Source organism: Pongo abelii, chromosome 9, assembly GCF_028885655.2.
Source record: "Pongo abelii isolate AG06213 chromosome 9, NHGRI_mPonAbe1-v2.0_pri, whole genome shotgun sequence".
Taxonomy (NCBI): domain Eukaryota; kingdom Metazoa; phylum Chordata; class Mammalia; order Primates; family Hominidae; genus Pongo; species Pongo abelii.
The window spans coordinates 56184114-56201577 of record NC_071994.2 but is presented as its reverse complement, the minus strand read 5'-3'; the positions used below and the strand labels follow the sequence as shown (position 1 = coordinate 56201577).

At 37.4% G+C, this 17464-nt stretch overlaps 1 protein-coding gene across 7 annotated transcripts in view; it reads left to right on the top strand.

Annotated features, from left to right (window-relative positions):
* Positions 1–17464, top strand: part of LOC129048673 (protein kinase C-binding protein NELL1-like) — a 462277-nt gene that overhangs the window by 365704 nt on the left and 79109 nt on the right. For 2 of the 7 annotated variants that reach the window (XR_008511202.1, XR_008511203.1), the window contains one exon: positions 3432–3568. The exons of 2 other annotated variants lie outside the window; for them this stretch is intronic. Coding sequence is in view for 3 of the 5 variants with exons in the window: in XM_054524598.2 (XP_054380573.1) it covers positions 3432–3559 (128 nt within the window). In the remaining 2 variants the exon portion in view is untranslated. Of the gene's footprint in view, positions 1–3431; positions 3664–10521; positions 10629–17464 lie in introns of those variants that run through there. 3 more of the 7 variants (XM_054524596.2, XM_054524598.2, XM_054524595.1) reach the window with 3 other exon arrangements.

The following is a 17464-nucleotide window of genomic DNA, read 5'->3' as shown; positions in this document are numbered from 1 at the left end:
ATGTTCATGCTCTTTTAAATGGAAATGATTATAATTGCTTTTCTTACCTCCTAGGGTGTGTTAGTCTGATTAAATTTTCTAATTCTAGGGCAAACCTAGAAGTAGTATTTCTTTTTCTCTAAATGAGTGAGCTTTTACATAGGAACATTGGATCCCAAGCAGTGAATAAAACACAGCTGAACTTTAATACCGCATCTTATCCTGCTGACATCCAGTCGGGGAAGAATGCACAAGTATATGCGGCCCAAGAAGGGTCATTCCAGGCACAGTATGGTATACTCTGATGGTAGAAAAGAGTCATTCTGCACTCTGCGAGGCATTCTTGTCAAATTAGGGGCTATGTGTATCTTAGTGGTTCTCAACTGGGGGCAATTTTACCTTTCAGGGGACATATGAAAATGTCTGAAGACATTTTTTCCTGTTTCAACCACAGGGGAAGGAGGGAGTGCTCCTGGCATCTGGTGTGTAGAGGCCACCAATGCTGCTAAACATTCTACAAGCACAAGACAAGCTCCCAACAACAACAAATGATCTGATCCCAAATGCCAATACTGCTGTGGTTGAGACACAATGATGTATCTTATTTAACCCTGTCCCAGAGTTCCAGGGCCAAGCAGGATGAGCTGCATTAGGATGCAGAGAACTCTGAGGAGGTGATGAGCACCCTGAATGGCTTAGCTTAGCCCCTGGGCCCACCTGAATTCTGTTCCAGGTTTCTAGCCTAATAAGCCCCGCACTTAACAATATCAACCACCATTAGATTATTCTCTGTTCAGTTTCCTTGGAAATCTCTTGTATCAATATTTGCCAATAGTTAAGAATTTAGACTTTGCAGCTAGAATGTCTACTTTGAGTCCTTACCTGTCATTTACTAGCCATGTGACCACAGGCAATTCTCTATGCCTTAGCTAACTAAACTATACAATGGAGATATGAGTATTCATCTTATATGGTTATACGTCAATTAACATGCACAAATAAAAATACTATATGCCAATTAATAAGCACCTTGAATGGTACTTGGCACTTAGTAAGTGCTTGGTAGCTGTTAACCATTATGTAATTGACTATACTTCAGAACAATAGCATACCAATACAACATTATTGTGTGGTTCTCATATAATTTTAATTTAATTGGTCAAAGCTTTATTTCATGCCTTGCTTTATGCCAGACACAGCGTTGAGCAGTGGGAAATCAAAAGTGCTCTAAGTGAACTCACAGGCAATAAGTAAATTTGTTACTATATAGTCCAACGAGTGTAATAGAACTGTATATGCTCTACTATGGTGGCACCAGATTGGAATGATTAATTCTATCTGAAGCCATCTGAGAAGAAAGTTAGTTTATTTTTTCTTTCTTTTTTTGGAAGGTTAGTTTTTAAAAGATGACAAAGCAGATCAGGAAAAGTGCTTCCCAGGTTGAAAGTAGAAACTTCTCCTTATTAGCCTAACTCAAGATGTGCTATTTCTTGAAGCTTCTGCACATCTAAGCTGCTCTGTCTCCCCAGTTGGTATCACTTTTTATTCCTCTCCCTCATCTGCAGTAGCTGGAAGACATCACTCCTTCTTGCCCCTCTCCACTTTTTCTGCCTGGATACATAGATTTATGTCAGAAAATACATCTTTGTGTGGGAGGGCCTCTGAACAGGTGCCTTTCATTCCCTTTCCTGCTCAGAAGATACACCACTGTAGGAAGCCCATAAACAACCACTAATCTTAAGAGCTCATGCAGTTGGCCAACTGGACGTTGTATTGTACCAAATAGCAGTGATCTGTGGAGCTGTTTGAACTGGTTCACTCTCATGATAATCAGGAAAAAATCCTTCCTGGTAAGGAGGAGCCAGCTGATAGAGCAGAAAGAAACTTAGAACACACACACACACACACACACACACACACACACACACACACACACACAGAGAGAGAGAGTTAAAATCTCTTTACTGTAGTTTTTAGACTTTCACAACTACCAAATGTTCTTTCCACAGAGAAACAGAGATAATGTTTTGCTTGCAACTGTATTTTAATGAACTATATTTGCCTTAAGAGTTGAGATAAATATGAGTTTACATATTCAGTCTTACAGCCAGTCTCCTCAGCCAAGCTGCATACTCTGAATGCAACACTGAATACTGAAACTTGGCTTGATGGGGCTGGGGGTGGGGGTGGGGTGTGAATATGAAGAGAGCTTTAAAACTTCAATATCTCTTTCATGTTTATCTGCGAGTGTGAAAATGCCATGAATGATCAATTAATTATGGCCCATAGAGTTGTGGATAATTGCTCATTCTCTTTCAAAGAACTTTGGTTCCCCCAAATAGTTGCTTTATTTTAGGCATGGGGCTTAAAACATTAAACTTATTTTCATTATCAGAGCACGTCTTAGGGAAGGCAAGTCAGATGAAAGCTTTATTATTGCTAATTATAGTTTCATATCTTTAGAGAAGCACCTGTGTAAATTGCACACGAACTGCTGTTCTTTGAATGCATGCAAATTTCATTATGTACATGGTACTTGGCCTCTTGTTTTCTTGCATAGCAAGTTGTCTCTGAGATGTGAGATGATTTCATGGTGGTGATAGGCCCGTTTGCAAGTCTGTTTATAGTAATTAAACTATCAAAATAATGTTCCATTTCTCTTGAATTCCAAATGGGCTGATTTCATTAGCTTCATGTTTGGGCTGACCCTCAATTAAACTGTGAGAAGCAAACTGAACTTGCGTCCTTGGCAGCAGACTTTCTCTACCATGTCTTCTACTCTGGTGTTGAGGAATACAATTTCACCAAATTTCTACCTTGGCATTGTTGCCATTGAGGATTAATAATTCTTGTTGTAGGGGCTTGTCCTGTACATTGTAGGATGTTTAGCATCATCTTTGACCTCTTCCCACTAGATGCCAGTAACATCCCCTGCCCCACTTGTGACAACCAAAAATATCTCCACGTATTGCCAAATATTCCCTGGGAAGCAAAATTTCCCCTGGTTGGCAAAATTGTTCCTAGTTGAAAACCACTATGCTGTTTGATGCTTCATGTATATGGAAAAGAAAGGAATCTAAAATGTTGAAACCCTAAAATTGTATGCTGGACCATGTGGCAGGTTCTTTGACATTACCTTTAAAGGACCATAGGTACTGATTTGCTCAGGCAACTCCTGTTTCCCACCTGTTGTACCACCAAAATTATTAACAGAACCCCATTTCACTTTCAAACTCTACTGATTCTAATGGTAAATTGTATAGGTACTCTAGTTTTGGGGAAGATGCTCAAAACTTCGTAATTGCATAAAAGGAAATTAGGCTCAGAAGTTCAAGTAATTTACCGAAGGTCAGATTACACAGCTACTAAATTGGGCTGCTAAACCTTGAAAATGGGACTAAGTCCAAAGTTGTATCAGTTGCTTTAATTTTCTCTTTCCAATTTCCCCATAGTGATCTACAGTAAAACTCTTGACACTAAAAGGATTTCAAGAACAGCCATGATGGCAAGAACTTGGAAGAGTTCATCTTTCTCAGTATCCAGACAGGAGAAGAGAGAGTTGAGAGTTGGACAATCCTAGTTTCAAGTCTGAGTTCAGCATTTACTTTTTTGTGACCTTGGGAACTTGCCTCCTGTATTTCTATCTCTAGAAAATAGAGATAATAAACTGAACACAAAGTTATCATAAGGGTTAAATTAGATTATGTATGTATAGTATGGCACCTGGCATATATTAAGCAGTCAATCAATTGTTGATATAATGATTACTAACTCCAAAAGAAAGGAGATGGTGGTAGAATTCAAGATATTAAAGGGAAACAGGCAGGACCCTAGGGGCTGTGATAGGAAAGAAGGGCCACATGAGGAGTGGGGCTGAACTGAGGACTAGGGTGATATCTTACTCATTAGTGCTCTATGGTTCCCTCAAAGGGCCTGCATCTGGGAAGAATACTCACTGAAATTTTCTAACCCAAAGCTTAACTAGGGTATTTCAAATTTATAGGGAAATTTGAAAAGCAAAACACTGTAAAGACCCAAAGGCATAGAGATAGAACAGTGGGATATTGCCTTGGAAGGTTAGCACAGGAGTTAAAATGTCAGCGGTTAAGTTCTTTCCAGAGCCAAGCAGCGTGTGCTCTTCAGCCAGCCATTCTTCTCCTTTGAACCTTAGTTTTCTCATTGTAAAATGAAGAATTGTGACTAAGCCTTAGTACCTTAAAGTCACAAAATGATTTTAGAGTAATGTGAAAAGAGTACCAACAGAAACAATACAGCCAGCCACAGCTCTATTATCTCTCCAAATGACTTATATTTTGATTTAAAAATTATGTGAATCTAAGGGGTTATCACTGGGTAGTGGATCTAAGGGGTTATCACTGGGTAGTGGCAATATGACTTTGATGTTAATTTGTGTGTGTGTGTTTACTTGTATTTTCTAAATATTCTAATATGCATATTTATTATTTTTCAAATCAAAAACTATTCAATGCTGCTAAATTATTTTTTTTAGTCTATGAAATTGCAAATTTAATAGACTGGTGGGGGAATACTCCCTACCTAGAAAACAACTTCCTACATGTCTTACTACTTAGAAAGTAGGCAGTGTGCAGCCCTGCTTGGCTTGTGGAGTGATGTAGTGTGGAACATGCTAATAAAGACAATGTATGACATCTACTGGCTCCAGCTCCCACCTGCATGTGCACAGGTGCCTGGTGTGGTGTCATTGTCCTGGTCTTTCATTTTGGGGAAAACAAATGCATATGTCTTTTGGCTCATTCGAGTCAATGGGTTTCAGTGTAACGTATTTTATTTTTTCATTTTTTACATATATTAATAATCACTAAGCATTGCTCTAAGGCAATGCAGTGTTGCATAGAAACTATTCTACCAAAACAGATGCAAATGTTTCTTAGAAATCCTTCCTTTTGTAAGAAAGCTTCTTACAAAAGCCTTGTTACAAAAAAGATAGCTATTTACTTCTCAAAAGTAATAACAATTCCTATTCTTTATAGAGAAGAAAAGAAGACCTAGATAAGTTTTGATGTTCCAGAATGTGGAAACACCAGGTCATTCAGAAATTGAGGCATTTTAGGAATGCACTGGTTTCATTCATTTATTTACTTCATTCACAAATATCTGAACTACCAAACCAACTTAGAAAATACCTTCTACACTGATTTACTTAAAATCAAGTAAGCCAGAGGAGTGATCTTGACTATCATTTTTATCATTAATTTGACTACATTCTCTGTTTTATGGCTTTGTTTACCCAAAAGAGTCATTGAAAATCTGTCAGTATTTTGGCTCCTGGACTCATATGGTCCCCATAGGAAGTGCTGTAATAGTTATGGTCTCACAGAGGTATCAGTTCCAATTCTACCACTTAGAAGTGTTAATTAAAATTGTATTGTTCAAACTTCATCTATCAAGCGGGAGTAATATCTATCTTGTAGGATTATTTTGAGGAGTAACTGGATATAAATTGCTTACAAGAATGCCTGGCATAGGAAGAGCTCAATGACATTTAGCTTTTATTTGTGTTATCTCTCATGAAAAGGTTTGCATTCTATCAGTGAAAAACATGAAACAAAATAAACTTCTCTAAAACAAGACACGGCAGCAAAAACGATCCTCCTGTCTACTTAGTTTCCAGGATTTATTCAATAATTTCCAAGGCTATAGTTTTTTATAATTCAGACTATTCTTCCACCTTTCCTATTTATGTACATTATGGTTCATTGCATGAAAAAGAATTACCTAAAACTTTTCTTCCTGTCCTGTGAATGAAATGTCCTCTGTCCGTTTCAACTCCCAGTAATCTCTTTCTGCTACGAACTGAAAGTGTTTCTTCGTCTCAATCTGATTCATTCATTCATGAAACACTTGCGAGCCAGCTCTCTGCCATGTCCCACTCACTAAGGATATTGTATAAACCATACAGAAAATGTCACTGTCCTCAAAGAGCTTGTCTTGGGGACCATGGTCTGTATAATGTTTTTTGAAATTTTTGTGTATCTTTTATTGTTGGTTAGGTTGTTATCCTTCTGAGGTAGAATCCGCTTCCCTGTACCTGACATGGTTATTTGTGCATCCATTATAGGTGCTTAAAAAGTCCTTCATGAATAATAATTATAGAAACCATAGCCATTCTATATTGAGCTTTTGGTATACCAAGCCCTATGCTTTAGATACAAAGCTTCACTTAATTCTCACAATTCTATAAGGTTGGTGCTATTCTCCTTATTTCATAGTTCAAGAAAGCAGGGACAGCAAAGTTAAGTAACTTCCTGGGGTCTCAGAGCTGGTAAGTGAGGGAATCTGGATTTGAATTCAGGTTAATCTCATTCTAGAGCCTATTTTCTTAACTGTTTTGCTATACTAAATGAATAGATGCATGGCTACCCCCATAATAAGGTGAACAAATTTAATGCATAGGAAGTTTACATTATGTATATATCCCCTGGATTTCCTCTAATTCTCTCTTTGCTGGTTTCTCCTCACTTTCCTGAGTTCTAAACATTAAAGTGTCCCAGGACTCTCTTCATGGACTTTTCTTTCTGTTTATACTCACTGCCTTAGTGAACTGATCTTGTTCTGTGGTTTTAGATAGCATCTATGTAGAAGTAATGTCCATGTTTACATCTGATTTCAGCCTAGATTAATATTTTACTGATTGCTTTATATCTCCACTTGATGTTGAAAACGAATGCAAAATTTAACATGTCCCAAAATGAGCTCCAGTTATTCCCCAACAACTTGCCCTCCCCAAACCTGCATCTTCTTTAGTCTTTCCCAGCAATTAAAGGCAATTATTCCAGTTGCTTAGGCTAAAACCTGTAGAGTCATTCTTAATTTCTGTTTCTTTCATTGCAATTTCAATTCATTAGTAAATCCTGTTGACTCCCTTCAAAATACTTTTAGACTCTATCTGGTCACATCTTCCTATTTTTATTGTCATCATCTTGTTTAAGCCACCATAAACTTTCACCTCTATTATTGCATCAGTCTCTTAACTCTTCTCTCTGTTTCTGCCCAATCTCTTTTGCAAACCATCCTAATATGATCCTGTTAAATTGTAAATCAGATCATGTCATTCCTCTTCCTAGACCTTTTCAGCTGCTTCCCAGTTCACTCAGTGTAAAAGCAAAGCTTGGAAGCCCTGCCTAGTGAGCTATGCCCTTACCTCCCTGATCCTGTCTCCTGATTCTCCCCATTCTTAGCCTCCATGCTGGCCTCCGTGCTGGCCTCTGTGCTGACCTGCCAACACACAGCAGACAAGCTTCTCCATCTGGGCCTTTGCAATTACTCTGCATGGCTCATTCCCTCACCTCTTCAGTTTTTTACTCACATTTCACCGAATCAGTATGGTCTTTGCTGGCTACTCTGTTTAAATAGCATATGATTCCCATTCCCCATCCCCCTTCTCTCATGTAGTCTCCACAGCAGTCATCACTATCTAAAATACTATCCAGTTTATGAACAATAGATGGCAAGTAGTATAAAAGCAGGAATTTTTGCCTGTTGCATTGGTTGTCCCAGTCACTATAGAACATTGCCTGGAACATTCTATGCACTCATTCAGTGTTTGTTGAATGAATGAATAAATTGTGTATTTACTTTGTGTAAGGCATTGTGTTGAGCAGTCTACATTCATTATTAAATTGTAAAATATTCACCGCGATCCTCTGAGTTAAGTAATCTTACTGAACATCCTTTATAGATGAGAAACATGAGCTTGAGAGATTAAGTGTTTTGCTCAAGGTCACACAGCTGAGTATGACATAGGTCTGCATAACCTCACAAACAATTACATTCTGCTGGCTTTTGTGTGCCAGCCCAGATTTTCCGCCCCAGCCCTTCTTAGAAATACAGGCAATTTTAGCCTTCTTGGGCTTTTCCTTCCTGTGGGCTATGACATGGCATTTCCCAGCATCCTGGGAAGGATTAACAAGCGTTCTTTGGGAGAAGGGGTAGAATCAATGCTAGCATTTATTTTCCTCTCACTGAGCATTAAAGGAAGTAGATAAAGGAAGGTTTAGGACAAAAATTCATTTTAAATGAAATTTATATGAAAAGCGCTACACACTTTGTTCTAGTTCTGGCAAGGCAATAACTCCGCCATGAGACAGAATACCAGTCTGTCTCACAGGGCACCTCTACTTGGATCATCAAAAAAGAAGTTCCTGTGGTTAATCTGGGAAAAGCCTAGTTTAGTTCAGTTTAGTTTAGTTGTTTCGTCTCTATTTCTGGTTTTCTGTCTAGTTTTTATGCTCCTGGATGTTTTTTATTACCAGCTAGTGATACACTAGTGATTATTAACAAAGGTAAATGAAACAAGATTCCAAGCTGCCACAATAAACAAGTCCATAATTACATGAAGTCCATTCCTAGAGATCCTCTTTGTGAATCTTCACATTAGGCCATAGTTGACACTGATCTTCATGCGTGTTTTTCTCCACTGCAGGTAACTCTCAAGGATGTTGATGGGATTATATACAAATAATGCTTTGGCTCTCTCAGAGTTGGCAGATCTCAGTAATAACCACCTCTTAGGTTCTGGGATTCTTCAAATAAGACCAGTGGGGAAGGGCCGTTTTAAAAATAATTTCTGACTGTTTACAGTTCCTGAAGGACTTTCTCTTCCTGGTTTGATTTTTAGCAAAATGCAGTTTAGTTTCCCTGAAACTTTAACAATCTGGAACAGTTCATTGTTGAACAAAAATGTTCAGTTAAAAGGCACTACAAGGAGTTGTGTTGCTGGGTGGGCCTGGCAGTGGAGAAGAGAGTGAAGCTGAGCTGTGCTTCATGCAATGCTGAATTGCTGCTGCTGCAGTGTGTGTTTTTTTCTGGAGTCTAACTCATGCACACATCTTACAAAAAGTTAAGTGTATTCAAGTCTGCAGCAAGAATATGTCTCCATACTCAGTTCTCAGAAACTCTGTTCCCTGAAGAACGAGCTGAAAATAGAGTAAAAACAAAATGTAACCATGTAAAAATCTTGTGTACCCACACTCTAGAAGCCATTCTATATTTCTGAAGGGATGTAATTTAATTAGTCCAGAGAAAATAGCACATCAGTATTTTATTTTAATAATTAGTCCAGAGAAAACAGCACATCAGTATTTTATTTTAATGCTCTCCCGGTGATTCTGACATGCAGCCAGGATTGAGAACCTCTGCTTTAAGCCATCTCTGGGCTGGGTGTGAAGAGAATAATTACCTCTTGCAGGCTTAATGCACTTTGGCCAGAGAAAATCTGACCCATTCAGAGCTAAGAAAACATTTCCAAAACAGGGGCTTTAAATCAGTGACTCCACGCTGAAGACCTAAATTGGCATTTCAAAGTGCAGTGATAACAGGTAATGCCCACTGATGAAATGAAAAGCTAGGATTGCCAAAGCAGTTTAATTAATACATTTCCCCAAGAATCTACTGCAACTGTCCCAGTCTGATTTTATTCTCTTTTGCTGCACTTCTCTCCCATTTTCCCCTATCAGTCGTATCCATGCTTTTTCTGCCTCTTTCTTTTTTAACGTTACCTTTCTTCTTTGATTTATATTTCTCTACTTTTTTCTTTCCCTTTTCTTATTTCTCCCTTTGGCCAGGGTAAGAGATAAGGTTTATTTTGTGCTGTTTGCAGTGTTTATTGAGGAATTGTATGTCTCTAATGATTTATTTTAAAAGCAAATTAGCTGGGCAGTTTTTATTTCTCTTCATTTAAAAAGCTCTCAAGTTATTATTATTTTATTTGTATATTGCCCTTAAAAGTTTATAACCCCTAACTCTGCTCCTTCCCTCTGGTGGTTTCTGGAATTTAATAGAAACAGATTCCCTGCCTAAGCTGTTACAAGATAAGTTAAATTGGAATCACCTGAGCCAGTTAACGCTCCTTTCCAATTCTCTGTATTGTAGATTTGTAAGTGTTGACTTTAATGTTTCCGAAACCAAGCAGAGAAGTACACAGATTTTTGCTTCTTTGTAAACATCTTGTTTGGGTGGCAAGGATGTGCTTGTTCTGCTATACTTTAATCATATTCATTAAAGGGGGAAGAGAAAGGGGTTTTGTCTTCAACAAATGACACAAGGACTCAAATACAGAAGTTTGGAGTTCTTCTTAGGCCATATTTAGTTCACTTTAACAAGCTTTAATTTCCTATCATAAATTTCAATTTATGAAGTTAATTTAAGCTTCACATTACAACGTCTATACTGTCTTCCTTTGATTTTTATCTTTCGTCAATTTGGTGTCTGTGTAACACGCTTGTTTTGTTGTGTCATAGGTTTATGTTTGCTGAGTCTTCCAATTCATAATTTCTTCCTCAACATCTCCTCCTTTCCCTCACAATCCTGTTATCATCACCACCACCACCGTCACCATCACTGTGATTACCCAAAGGCACTATGAAAACGTAATTGAGGTGTGAATCCCTGTGCAAATGCCCGACGTGCTAGGGTTGTCTCTGAAAACTCCGTTTTAATGACTTCAACTAGATTAATCTGATTTTTCAAACATTTTTTCCTTAACCAATTTGCTGCCATAAGTCTTGGATTTGGATTCATAGTCCCAAGTAGAAGCAGGAGAAGAAGAAGAGAACAGGAGAGGGGTTGAATAAAGAGCATGGAAGAACATTTGATTTAAATAAATGCAAGAACCACCTACTGTACCAGTGTCCAGCTTTCAATCCTCTCCAATCCTCTTTCAATCCTCTCTCCATTCATCTATTTCTGTAATGGAAAAGAAATGGAAAAACCATTAACCACTTTTATTTTGATGGCAGGCGCATTATACCTGAAAACAAGATTGAAGATCTTAAAATTTCTCCATCCTCAGCAAGACCTCTAGAGTGACCTGCTGAATGGGTACTTGAGAGATTGCCAGTACAGAAGTAAATGAAGTGATTGGAAGCTCATCACGATGTATTAGATGATAGATCAGCACAAGTTTGGGAAAGTGACAGCCTGTAGTATTGTATGTTAGCTTGTGAATTGAACTTTAAAATTACATTAGATATTTCTTTGGGGATCAGCAGAAAAGACTTGGTGAAACAGGTGTCTTGTATAAGAAAATTGTTACTGCCCTTGCATGTCGGATTTAGGAACTGTAGATGGCCAGGAAGCGTCCCTGATTCTTCCTGGTTCAGGTTAAAGCCTTGTCACATTGAGAAGATATGATATATCTCTGTATGGGTAGTTTGCACTTTTTGAGAGCCATTTGACCTTTTAGTCATACAGACAACAGTTATACATGAAATGTCTTGGCTGAGGTGCCTTCCTTGGGCAGCCTTTTTGATATTCGGCTAATGCTGTTAAACCAGAAACTTGGGTAACTGGAGTCTTGTATTTGGTTTTCAGTTACATATTGGAGGCCAGTTAATTTATTTGATTAGGACCCAGTGACAGTGAGAACTAACTAGGCCATGGCCTCATATAATTCAATATCAGAGATGTTTTATTTTCATCTTTGATTTATTTTCTTATGTTATTTTCTTCTAGTATTTTTTTTTTTTTTTACTTATTTAACCTTGTAGGGGAGGGAGATATTTAAAGTTGGCAATGCTTTTGCAAAAAAGATGTTCTAAAAGTTATTTGTTAATTTTTTTTGTTTAGATTACAGTAGCAATGTGTTCATTTAGAGAATAAAGACAAAATCACCAATAATTTGAACCCCTCCATCGTAGCTATAATTACTATTGATATTTGGCATATTTCCTTCCAGGGTTTTACTATGCATGTATTCTATTATCATTCTTAATTTTAAAAAAGGTTTTATTTCTGGTTTAGGAACAGGGTTCTGCTGTGTTGCCCAGGCTGGATTCTAACTCCTGGGCTCAGGCAATTCTCCGGCCCCAGCCTCCCAAGTAGCTGGGACTGTGCCATTGTGCACGGCTTTTCTTAATTTTTACATTACCATCTATATTTGAATAAAATGGGTATTATCCTTTCAATATAATATTCTTTCTTAATATTCTATCATTAGCATACTTCTCAGCTATTTCATATTCTTTTAGAAAATTAATTATAATGACTAGGTAACATTGCACTGTACAGATAGACTGTTCTGTGCACTTCCCTGCTGTTACATATTTAGATCATTTTCAATTTCCATTCTTATAAATAATGCTTCAGTGAACATCCTTGTATATAAATCTTGTTTAAATCCCTGACTGTTCCCTTTGAGTAATTCTTATGTTAATGTTCAGAATTCTTTTCAGGTATAATGCCATTTCTATGAGACTTGCTAATTCTGTAATTTATTCTTTGGATTTGTTGACAGATGCAAGGTAGCAGCATTGTGCACTGTAAGAAATTGTATCAGAGTTTAGAAGACAGATTGAGAACACATTCTGATACTTCTTAGTTGTGTGATATTAAGGAAAGTGGTTCACCACTCTGCCTGTTTTCCCTTCCTCATTTGCAAAAGGAAGAATATGGAACTTGTCTTTTTTCAGTTGTGAGGCAGTGAAAATAATAGCACTTTGTAAATTTTAGAACACTTTACTCTTTTAAGGTTTTTCTTAATATTTCTTAGTATAGCAGATTTTTTTCAAGTGGAGCATATTACTTTTTGTTTTTAACTTATTATAAATAAATGATTTTAAACAGATGGTAAGATACAAAAAATAAAATTGGGCTGGGCGTGGTGGCTCATGCCTGTAATCCCAGCACTTTGGGAGGGCGAGGTGGGTGGATCACCTGAGGTCAGGAGTTCGAGATCAGCCTGAATAACATGAAGAAACCCCCGTCTCTACTAAACATACAAAAATTAGCTGAGCATTGTGGTGCATGCCTGTAGTTCCAGCCACTTGAGAGGCTGAGGTGAGAGAATCGCTTGAACCTGGGAGGCGGAGGTTGCAGTGAGCCAAGATTGCACTACTGCACTCCAGCCTGGGCAACAGAGTGAGACTCCATATCAAAATAATAATAATAATAATAATAATAATAATAATAATAATAAAATAAATAAAATTGAAAAAAATCCATGTCGCTACCATCTATTTTAAGAAATACCTCTTTATGTATTAATTATTAATCTAGTTCAGGCATTGTACTTCGGCTCCAATGCATTGTCCCTACTCCCCCCAGGAGTTTTTGTCGTTCTCAGCATGTCTTTATAACTTCACTGGCTTTGAAGTTGTATCCTTTATTTCTTTATTGTGGGTTGTTACCCTTTGAGCTTTAACATTCAGACCTACCAAAATCTAAATATATTTTTGTTTTCCTTACAGACTTTATGTAGAATTTTTGTTGTTGGTTTTTTTTTTTTTTTTTTTTTTTTTTTGAGACAGAATCTCGCTCTGTTGCCCAGGCTGGAGTGCAGTGGCACGTCTCAGCTCACTGCAACTTCTACCTCCCGGGTTCAAGTGATTCTCTTGCCTCAGCCTCCCAGGTAGCTGGGATTACAGGTGCCTGGCACCATGCCTGGCTAATTTTTTGTATTTTTAGTAGAGACAGGGTTTCACCATGTTGGCCAGGCTGGTCTCAAACTCCTGACCTTGTGATTCACCCGCCCCAGCCTCTCAAAGTGCTTGGATACAGGCTTGAGCCACTGCACCTGGCCGATGTAGGATATTTTAAGTCCAAACATCTCTTTGTCTTTCTTGTTACTTTTTCCAGATTTTTAGTTCTGATTTGTTTTGTTACTACTGAAATCAATTGTTATTTATATTATTGTACTGCACAGTCATGTTGATGTGATTTATCCACGTAGCCTTTGCTCATCATTCTTTCCTAATCTCAGTCTTTCTTTCTGGCTTACTTTCCTTTGATATAACTGTTGCATCTGTGAGAGGTTTCTTTAGTGAGAACTATTAGTGGTGAACACATTTGTTTTTTGTTTATTTGAAAATGACTATTTCACTTTTATTTTTAAATAATAATTTATCTTAGTGTTTAATTCTAGATTACAGGCATAATCCCATGGTCTTTTGGCTCTCTTTGTGTGAAGTCTGCTAATGTGGACATTGATATTCCTTTGTAGATGATGCTTTTTACCCTGATTACCTGGATAATCATCTCTTTTGCTTTGGTGATCTGCTGCTTTATTATGATTTATCCAGGTGTGGATTACTTTATATTAATTCTGCCTGGTAATAATTTCTTGAATTTGAGGATCGGTGATTGTCATAAAATCTGGAAAATTTTCAGCTATTCTCCAAGTATTTTTTTAAATTTAACTTCTATTTTAAGTTTAGGGGTACATGTGCAAGTTTGATATATAGTACTCAATAGTTATTTTTCTGATCCTTTCCCTCCTCCCACCCTCCACCTCCAAGTAGGCTCTAGTGTCTGTCGTTACCCTCTATGTGTCCATTTGTTCTCATCATTTAGCTCTCACTTATAAATGAAAACGTGGTATTTGATTTTCTGTTTCTTCATTAGTTTGCTAAGGGTAATGGCCTCCAGCTGCATCCATGTCTTTGCCAAGGACATGATATCATTCTTTTTTATGGCTGCATAGTATTCCATAGTGTATATGTACCATATTTTTTTTAATCCGGTCTACCATCGATGGGCATTTTGGTTGATTCCATGTCTTTTGCTATTGAAAATAGTGCTGCAATGAGTATACACATGCATGTGACTTTAATATAGAACAATTTGTATTCCTTTGGGTATATACCCAGTAATAGAATTGCTGGGTTGAATGGTATTTCTGTTTTTTGTCTTTGAGGAATCACCATACTGTCTTCCACAATGGTTAAACTAATTTTACTTCTACTAAACCTGTATAAGCATTCCTTTTTCTCCACAACCTCGCCAGCATCTGTTGTTTTTTGGACTTTTTAATGATAGCCATTTTGACTGACATGAGATGGTATCTCATTGTGGTTTTGATTTGCATTTCTTTAATGATCAGTGATGTTGAGCGCTTTAGTTTTATTAGATTCAATTTGTCAATTTTTGTTTTTACTGCAGCTGCTTTCGGTGTCTTCATTATGAAACCTTTGCCCATTCCTATGTCCAGAATGGTGTTGCCTACGTTGCCTTGCGAGTTTTTATAGATTTGGGTTTTACATTTAAGTCTTTAATTAATCTTGAGTTAATTTTTATATATGGTGTAAGGAGGGGATCTAGTTTCATTCTTCTGCCCATGGCTTCCCAGTTATCCAGCACCATTTATCGAAGTGGGAATCCTTCCTCCATTGCTTGTTTTTGTCAGGTTTGTGAAAGATCAGATAGTTATAGGTGTGTGGCCTTATTTCTGGGTTCTGTATTCTGTTCCATTGGTCTATGTGTCTGTTCAGGACCTGAACTCAGCACTGGATCAAATGAACTACAGAACTCTCTACCCAAAAATAACAGAATATACATTCTTCTCATTGCCACATGGCACATACTCTAAAATTGATCACATCATTGGAAGTAAAACACTCCTGAGCAAATGCGAAAGACCTGAAATCATAACAAACAATCTCTTGGACTACAGTGCAATCAAATTAGAAATCAATACTAAGAAATTTACTCAAAACCATACAATTACATGGAAATTTAATAATATGCTCCTGAATGGCTTTTGGGTAAATAATGAAATTAAGGCAAACGTTAAAAAGTTCTTTGAAACTAATGAGAATAAGGATACAACATACTAGAATCTCTGGGACACAGGTAGACCAGAGCTAAGAGGGCAATTTATACCAATATATGCCCATATCAAAAAGCTAGAAAGATCTCAAGTTAACAACCTAACATCACAACTAACAGAACCAGAGAACCAAGGGCAAACAAATCCCAAAGCTAGCAGATGACAAGAAATAACCAAGATCAGAGCCGAACTGAAGGAGATTGAGACACAAAATAATTTAAAAGATCAATGAATCCAGAAACTCATTCTTTGAAAAAACTCAGTAAAATAGACTGCTAGTTAGACTAATAAGAAAAGAGAGAAGATTCAAATAAACACAATCAGAAGTAAAAAGGGGGATAATACCACTGACCCCACAGAAATACAAACAACCATTAGAGGAGTCTATGTATATAAACTGGAAAATCTAGAAGAACTGGATACATTCCTGGACACATACACCCTCCCAAGACTGACCCAGGAAGAAATTGAATCCCTGAATAGATTAATCATGAACTCTGAAATTGAGTCAGTAATAAATAGCCTACCAACCAGAAACAAGCCAAGGATCAGACAGATTCACAGCTAAATTCTACCAGATGGACAAAGAAGAGCTGGTACTATTCCCACTGAAACTATTCCAAAAATTGAGGAGGAAGGACTCTTCTCTAACATGCTATGAGGCCAGCATCATCCTAATACCAAAACCTGGTAGAGATACAACAACAACAAAAAACAACTTCAGGCCAATATCCTTGATGAACGTTGATGCAAAAATCCTAAAAAAAAAAATAAAACTGGCAAATGAATCCAGCAGCACATCAGAAAACTTATTCACCACGATCAAGTAGGCTTTATCCCTAGAACGCAAGCTTGGTTCAACATATGTAAATCAATAAATGTGATTTATCACATAAACAGAACCAAAGACAAAAAACACATGATTATCTCAATAGATGCAGAAAAAGCTTTCAATAAAATTCAACACCCCTCATGTTAAAAAGTCTCTATAAACTGGGTATCGAAGGAACATACTTCAAAATGATAGGAGCCATCTATGACAAACCCACAGCCAACATCAGACTGAATGGGCAAAAGCTGGAAGCATTTCCCTTGAAAACTGGCACAAGACAAGGGATGCCCTCTCTCACAACTCCTATTCAACATAGTATTGGAAGTCCTGGCCAGAGTAATCATGCAAGAGAAAGATATAAAAGGGCATTCAAATAGGAAGGGAGGAAGTCAAACTATCCTTGTTTGCAGACTACATGATCTTGTAAGTAGAAAACCCTGTAGTCTCAGCCCAAAAGCTTCTTAAGCTGATAAACAACTTCAGCAAAGTCTCAGGATACGAAATAAATGTGCAAAAAAATTAATGTTACTATGCACCAACAACAGTCAAGCTGACAGCCAAATCAGGAATGCAGTCTTATTCACAATTGCCACACAAAAAATAAAATACCTAGGAATACAGCTAACCAGGGAGGTGAAAGATCTCTACGAGGAAACTACAAAACACTGCTCGAGTAAATCAAAGATGACATAAACAAATGGAAAAACATCTCATGCTCATAAATAGGAAGAATTAATATCATTAAAATGGTCATACTGCCCAAAGCAGTTTATAGATTCAGTGCTACTCCTATCAAACTACCAATGACATTCTTCACAGAGCTAGAGAAAACTATTTTAAAATTTATATGCAACCAAAAAAGAGCCAAATAGCCAAGGCAATCCTAAGCAAAAATGACAAAGCTGGAGGCATCACACTGACTGCAAACTACATTACAGGGCTACAGTAACCAAAACAGCATGGTGTTCTTCAAGTATTATCTCTTTCCCATATTCTCTATTTTCTCTTCCTTGGAACTCCAATTAGACTTGCATTCTGCCTTTGTCTCTCAATCCTGATTTCCACACTTT